Source organism: Pygoscelis adeliae, unplaced genomic scaffold (assembly GCF_000699105.1).
Source record: "Pygoscelis adeliae isolate BGI_AS28 unplaced genomic scaffold, ASM69910v1 Scaffold75, whole genome shotgun sequence".
Lineage (NCBI taxonomy): Eukaryota > Metazoa > Chordata > Aves > Sphenisciformes > Spheniscidae > Pygoscelis > Pygoscelis adeliae.
Window position 1 is genome coordinate 859,441 of NW_008824772.1, and position 7,199 is coordinate 866,639.

At 55.6% G+C, this 7,199-nt stretch overlaps 2 protein-coding genes across 2 annotated transcripts in view; one reads left to right on the forward strand and one right to left on the reverse strand.

Annotated features, from left to right (window-relative positions):
- The window catches only part of WIPI1 (WD repeat domain, phosphoinositide interacting 1), a 24,533-nt gene extending 23,503 nt beyond the window's left edge, over positions 1–1,030 (forward strand). Inside the window, exon 13 of the mRNA XM_009323766.1 lies at positions 488–1,030. Coding sequence (XP_009322041.1) covers positions 488–535 — 48 coding nt within the window. The 3' untranslated portion in view covers positions 536–1,030. The remainder of the gene's footprint in view (positions 1–487) is intronic.
- Positions 1,031–2,286: 1,256 nt separating this feature from the next.
- Positions 2,287–7,199, reverse strand: part of ARSG (arylsulfatase G) — a 19,905-nt gene continuing 14,992 nt past the window's right edge. The window contains exons 8-10 of the mRNA XM_009323767.1: positions 6,754–6,874; positions 2,989–3,079; positions 2,287–2,664 (exon numbers count right to left, since the gene is read on the reverse strand). Coding sequence (XP_009322042.1) covers positions 2,330–2,664; positions 2,989–3,079; positions 6,754–6,874 — 547 coding nt within the window. The 3' untranslated portion in view covers positions 2,287–2,329. The remainder of the gene's footprint in view (positions 2,665–2,988; positions 3,080–6,753; positions 6,875–7,199) is intronic.

Genomic DNA, 7,199 nt, shown 5'->3' on the forward strand with positions numbered 1-7,199 from the left:
GCGCCTGCTTTACTCTTGCCCTCAAAGGTTCTGCTGATACTTAGGCTAGGCTTCCCCTCGCCTACTCCAGTCTAACATGTAGGTGTTTAACTCTGGGCTCCATCTGTAGACCCCGGAGAGACATGGTGATGCACGGCACGCACCTTTCCCCTCCCGCCAGGCCAGGAGCTGAACTTTTTAGGAGGACTTAGCCAGGCAAACGGACCTCACCCCCAGTAATCGAACCCCTGCAAGCATGGCTGTGCTCAGCCCAATGCCAGCTAGAGGCAAGACACACTTATCACCCAGCCAGATGGTTCCTGTTCCCAGGACTGTAAATCTGGGGAGGGGGAGAGTAAATAAATAAACCGCTCACAAATCTGCCTTTGAATGGAAAGTAAAACACTGCAGGACATCCCTCCCCCTTCTCCTCCCATGTGCGTAAAACCAACTTGAAACACACCCTGTTGCTGGGAAAAGTAAGGCCGTTCTGTTTTGATTTTGGTAGATAATCTTGTGCCGTGGAGGTCAGCCGGGCAAAGCGAAGAGGTCATGATGAGAAGCAAACATCCGCACTTGGGACAGCTGCTGGGAAGTGCTTTGGAAAAGCCAGGAATTTCGAAGAACACATTTGTGACTCCGCAAGACGAGAAAAAAAAAAAAATCCAAGGTGGGCCACTGCTTTTTCCTACGGTATGTTTAAGTGACTACCTGGCCCCGCTAGCCCCTTGTTTTAATTTGTGTCTGGGTGGGGTGTCAATGTACTGTATGCACATCGCTATATTTAACAAACTATATGTTAGAACCACAATGTAAATGCTAATTTAATCAGATTTGTATGTAACCAGAATTTTATATACCCGTTTGTCCCTTTTCTAATTTATGCTGGTTTATGTGTATAAATGTACTTATAGGAAGATATATTAAACTTATGTCTTTGTACAGTATATACATACTATTTTACCCAGGCAAAGTATTTTTGCAGTGATATTACAGAAGATGCCATTTGCTATGTTTAAAGACAGAATAAAGTCACGGTCTGTCCCTGGCAGCTCGCTGCCCGTGCTCCTGCTGTTCTTTGTGAGGCCCTAAAGGTGTCAGTCTTGATTAAGTTTTATGAGTGGGAGCGTGGGTTTGGGGGGCTGGTGCAAGGACAGCTGCTTCCCCCCGACCCACCTGGCCGAGTTCACGCAAACCCACTTACGGCTTGTCTAAAGAAAGATCTGGGTGCGTAAATCGGAGTCCAAAATTGTTTCAGAAAACCCTCACTCAGCTGCTGAGAAATCCCGGTGGTTTCTGAGTTTCAGTTGCACCTTCGATTTTGCCTTTGCAGCTCCCCAGGCCTTTGCATCTGCCCAGAAATGCCCCATCAGAGCTGTTTCGCCTCACCCGCCCCCCCAGCGTTGCACTGGGATCGGCAGGAGCAGCTTCTCTGCCTGGAGCTCTGATCTGCTGGGAGACCTCGGGGCAGGGACCTCTCCCTGACCTCCCTAAAAAAACCCCACAGTTACACCGTTGATCTTTCCATGCAGAGTTGACAGAGAGCGGCTACCCCAGTCCTGCACTGCACACCTCTCCCCCCACACCTTCCCAAAAAAAGCCTTTTCCAAACACTGGGGCGCGGGTCCTTGTCTCAGCGCAATCCCTGACCTCCGCTGTGGCGGTGCAAAGCAGCCACGGGACAAGCTGAGCATCCTGTCCACGAGGAGGGCAGCAGTCAGGGAGAGCCCAGGACCCTCTTTCTTTTACAGACAACTGGGTCTTTAACGTAACCCCGTTAATAAACCTCACTTGGCAGCTGGAGGGGCAGGTGCTCCGTTTCCCAGGGCACTCGCCTTGTGCCGGCCAGGAATTTTCTCTCTGCGGCTACAGACTTCCAGGGTCTCAGCACCAAAAGGGACATTTGCTCAGAGGCTGTGGGCCCCGTCCTCCCCTGCCTTGTGCTCCCACCAGCCGCTCCTGTAAGGTCCATTTTAGAGGAAAACCAAGTGAATTTCCCAGAGGAATTCTCTCCCAAAGCCAGCTCTCACAGAAGGTAGTTTTAATCCAAGACCTGGCTCTTTCTCAGCTAAATAGCCCTACAAAAAGCCTGTCTCCTCCATGTGCCTAGAGCCACCAGGTACTGCAGTGCCCTGCTCTGCCGGGGTGACGGTCCTGCTCTGCAGTAAAGGGGACCCTCTGTGTGCTTACGCAGACCCACAACTAACTCACCTCCCTGCTTCATAGCAAGGGGGACAGCAGCCTCCATCCCTCTCCTCCGTGGCCAACCTCCAGCCTGGAGCCAGTACGCACAACAGCCCCGTTCACAGAAACCAGACTTGGGAAAGGAGCAGCCTGAGCAATTATTTGCTTAAAGACAAAGCCGCGTTGCTCTCCTTTCCGTGCGACGGTCCGGCACGGCTGCGTGGGACCCGGGCGCTTGGCATCGGCAGGCCACGTGCTGTGCGTTGCAGCAGGGGGTTGCTGCCGGGTCTTTGGAGTAATCTGCAACCGAGACGTTGTCCGTTGCGATGTCCTCCAGAGCTTGGGCGTAAGCCCTGCTGATTGCAGGTAGCGCTGCCTGATACTCTCTGGATGCCAAGTCCAAAGGCTCCTGCTCCTGGATATCACGATCCAGATTGAAAATGAGGGGTGGCTGGTGATGCTCAGCTGGCCCAATGCTCCCATCGCAAGCCATCGCCCCTCCTAGGGAGGAACCGAGAGAAAAACACGGGAGTGCCAGGCTGCCCAGGGATCACCTCTCTATTCCTCACCCATCTGTGATGGCCCAGTCCCACCACGTCCCAGGTTTGGAAGCCCGGGTCCTTCCGCTAGTCCGAGAGCGCTTCTGAGGCCAACAACCCCGGGCTGCAAAGCCCATCACACAGACACAGTGGGGCACGTGCTTGTCCTTGCTAGGTTTGCTCTTGCTTGAATTAACCTGAGTTGGTTTTTAACTGTATCTGCAGGGAACCAAGAATTCCAGAAGTTTTCTCCCAGACTTTACGATCTCTAAAAGGGACACAGTACCTGTGGTGTAAAACGCCTTGTACTGAGCCAGCCGTAGCGTCTCTATCTCGCCGTCCTTCCCAGCTGCCCCACTGTTGGGGTGGAGCAGGACCTGAAGGAAGAACAGAAAAGTGCCCGTCAGCCTGTTGCAGAGAAAACCTCCTCTGTGAGACCCGCTCCCTCCCAAGACGAGACCACGTCCCATCCGTGCACACATTTCGAGACACCATTTAGCCCCTGGACTCTGAGCAACCAACCGAGTTTTGCTTGCTGAAGGGTGGGGCGACACCAGGAAACACCAGCATCTCTCTTGTGCCTTCCCGGCCCTGCATGCAGGACCCCTGAATTTACCTCCCCAGACCAATTCTGCTGCAGGAAAGGGATCACAAAGGTGCCGGGGCTTTCAGCAGGGCAGGGCAGAATATTTCAGAGCCGGGACGGTCTCAGGTGCTCTATGTCACCCACCACTGCCCCACGCCAACGAGGCACCCATCTCCCTCGGTGCTCACAGCTCAGCTAGTGGCAGGGACATCTAAGGGAGCCGAATCGTTGCCTGGGGCCAACAGCAAGCCGCAAGCTGAGGGTGAGCTCATGCGAAGCAGAGGCTGCACGGGTAGGTGAGGTCTGTCTCCGCCGCTGACTCACCCCGCTGTGCGGGCGCTCCCTTCCCTAACAACAGCCATCCCGGCACAGGGAATGGGGGTGAGAAGGAAGGGAAGGAGGGAAGGGCGGGTCGAATCTCTCCCTTTCAGTATTTAGGACACTTGATCCGCACAGGACGACTGCTTTGGCACACGGGAGCGAGAAGACAAGTGAGCTGGACAGTTCAGCGGGCTCGTCTGTCAGATAATATCTGCCGCGGAGCCAATGGCTTCATTGAGGGATGAGTCACTCGAGGTTCCTTCCCTGGGAATTGAGTTTAAAACTGATTCAAGAAATTTCCACTGTGCTAAAAATTAGAAACATCTGCCGAAGTTGTAGGCAGCTGCGGGGCCAAGTTTAGTAACAGCGTTCGCAGCTGATCAGCGCGGTAATGCCTTAGCAGGTGCCCGGCGCAGAACCCTGCCCCGGCACGCAGCACCACCCGGCACCCCGCTCGGTCGCCCTGAGATGTCAATCCCGCGCTGCCTGGTCCGGATGCGGCCGCTGCCTCGGGGGGCCAGTTAGCAACTTGTACAAGAAATGCCAGGATTCAGGGTGGGGGGTGATTTCCAAATGCTCTAAGTTTCCTTTATTGCCCTCCATTGCAAGGCAAATTAAAAAAAAAAAAATTCACCTTCTGGAATTGGGTTTAAAAATCATGTTTTAGGGAAAAAAATTAAGGGTGTAAAGTGGAAGAGGTGGTGCAGTGTAAGCCTGCTGCAAAGAGGAAAGCCCTGCTGCAGAGTCCCCTTATGCTGATGCTCCTTGGTCAGAATAAAACGGCTCCAAAGTAGAAATCAGCAAATATTCAAGGGCCCGCGAAGCCAAGGTACCAGGAACTGAACCAATTCGTCATGTTTCCAGCCCTAAAGCTTTGCCTACACCCTGTCGCCAGTCGGCGTTGCCTTTAGCAGCACAGCTGGGATGCTGCCATGTCAGTGTAAAGGCACTCCAGCCTCCCTTGGTACCAACAAGCACGTTCCTAAGCCTGCCTCATAAAACCCCACGCTAAGAAAATCTGTTATGATTTACTGCATGATTAAGGAGCTTGTTTCAATTGAGCCCTTTCAAGAAACATTCCCAGGTCTGCAATCCTTCTATTGATCTTTGACTTTGTTATTTTAATTTAAAAAAAAAAAAAGGAGGGGGAAAAAAAGGTTTTTCTCCCCAGAAAACCAGTTGTCCGAACTCAGTGCTCCGGGCTGTTTGCACAAGCGAGCAAGCGCGCGGGGAGCAGGCGCACACCCCTCTGCCGTTAAGCTAATGGAAAGAGCTTATTTGTCTGACACTTGTACCCTTGATACATTTTGTAGGATGTGTTTATTTTTACTGTAAATAGCCTTCGCTCAAAACAGGACCTTGGCGTCACCCCAGCCCCGTCACAGGTTGTGCCGGTGCCGAGCGCGCGGGCTGGGACGCTGAGCAAGGTTACCCCGGGCAGCCCACGCCGGGGAGCCTCAGCCACCCGAGGGACCCCACTTAGGAAAGCAGCTGTTGGCGCCGTGCGGAAACCGGGCGGCGGGGCGAGCAAAGGAACCGCTTTCGGGAGGATTTGTGTCAAGGAAAACCCTGCAACGTCAAAGGGGGGGGTTGCTATCAGCCGCTCGCAAGCGGGAGATGAAAGGCAGAGAGCCAAGAGAGGAGGGAGCGGGGACACGCGCTTGCTCCCGATCACCCCGCGGGGCTGGAGCAGGCGGGCGCTGTGTGTGTCCCCCAAGGTCACCCGGTCCCGCGGCGGCGCGGGCAGCTGGATTGCATCCCCCGGGGATGCCAACCCCGCTCGCGCTGCCGGGACGGGCAGGAACAACCCGTCTGTGTCCCCCGGCTCCCAGCCCCGCAGGGGTTAATTCACCCCTGATTGCAGCACGATTCCAGAAAAGCACTGGGCCGGGGTGACGCTGGGGAAGCCTGGGGAGCTGGCGGTGCATCGCAGCTCAGGACTTTATTCCTCAGTCTGAAACACACAGGAATGGCTGGCGCGGGCTCGTGCCCTTCCGCTGTGCCCCGCCACCCAGCCAGCAGCCATCGCTCCCAGCAAACCATCGCTCCTAGAAAACCATCGCTCCCAGTAAACCATCATTCCCAGCAAACCGTCATTCCCGGCAAACTGCCAGTCCTCCCCTCCCGGCGCCACGTGCTCAGAAGAAGAGGGTTAATCCCAAGGAGCACAGCGGAGCGCGCTGGCCGCATCCCATCCGCTTCCCCGCTTTATCTCACAGTTCAGCAGAGGGTTCCATAAATACGAGGCAAATACCAAAACCCTGATGGACGCAGAAAGCAAATCCAAGATCCCCGCTGGGAGCTGGCTCGTGGTGCTCGCAGGAGGGTGGACTTTAAAAGCAAAATCAGGCTTTATCTGTGGGACTGCTATTAAAGCCGCTTTTTTTTTTTCTTTTTCTTTTGGTTCTGCAAAAATCTTGTGCAACTCTGAGAAAAATGCATCGCCATACCGCTTGTTCTGCTAACTCCGTTTTTTAGGCTTAAAGGAGCTGTCAGCAGCCAAGGAGCTGCCTGCTCCTTTTGTATGGGCAGAGCTGCAGGGTACGGACGGGCTGCCCCGCTTGAACATCAGTAACAGGCACATTCCCCAGCCAAGGAGCTGGGAGAAGGAGGGCTTCGTTATGTCTCGATCTGGCAAGATAAATAAAGCAGATACAACTAGATCCGAGCCCCTGGGATCTTTTGTTTCCCACGCTGGCGTACCTTTTGCGATGGGAAAGGAGACACGCCGTGCTGGGCACGGCGGGGCTGCCGTGTGGGCCTGCAAGCCCAAGCATCCCCTGGAACCACGTCCCCCGGGACAGCGGGCACAGCCCCGCCAGCGCACGGGGAGGCACGCCAGGCTGCATGCATAGGCATTTTCACCTATAATCCCAGATTTATGAACAAAGCATTTCTCTTAGCTAAGACAACTCTTCGCTAATCCAAAAGCCCTTTTACCCCGGTAGCCCAAGCCCAGCCTTGGTACGGCACCCGGCCGTCTCCGGCTGTCCTCCTCCTCCAGACCAGGGGGACGATGCTCCCATGGGTCCACACGTCGCCAGCTCTGAGCCTTTCCGCCCCCCGCTTACCTGTTTTAGCTCAGAGGCAGTGGGACCTGCTGTCAGGAGGGGGATGTCTCCGGGGGGGGTGGCTCTGTCTTACCTTGTGCCCCACGTCTGACCACCCAAAGAGAACCGGGGACACGTCCAAGCCGTCGAAGCGCCTGTTTGGAGGAAGCGCCACCCCAGCCAGGGCCACCAGCGTAGGGAAGATGTCCAGGGTGCTGGGGAAAGAGGTGGCTTTCATCAGAGCAAGGAGCGAAGATCCCTGGAGGGTCCCCCCAACCCACCTGCACCCCACAGCCCCTCGCCCGGGGGGCACCCGGTGCACCGATGGCAGGGGAGTGCCTTGGGCGGGGGGCGGCTGCTTCCCAGCACCCATCCCAACAGCTGAGCTCTGCAGAAAAGGTTAAAATCGGCTTCAAGGAGCGACTCGGCCCCGGCAAGCCCTCGCTTCGCACACCTCCCACCCCCCGGCGCCGGCTGCTCGCCAGGCGCTGGGGGTTCAGCCAGGATCTGCCCCTCCCACCCCCGGCAAGTCCCGCACCC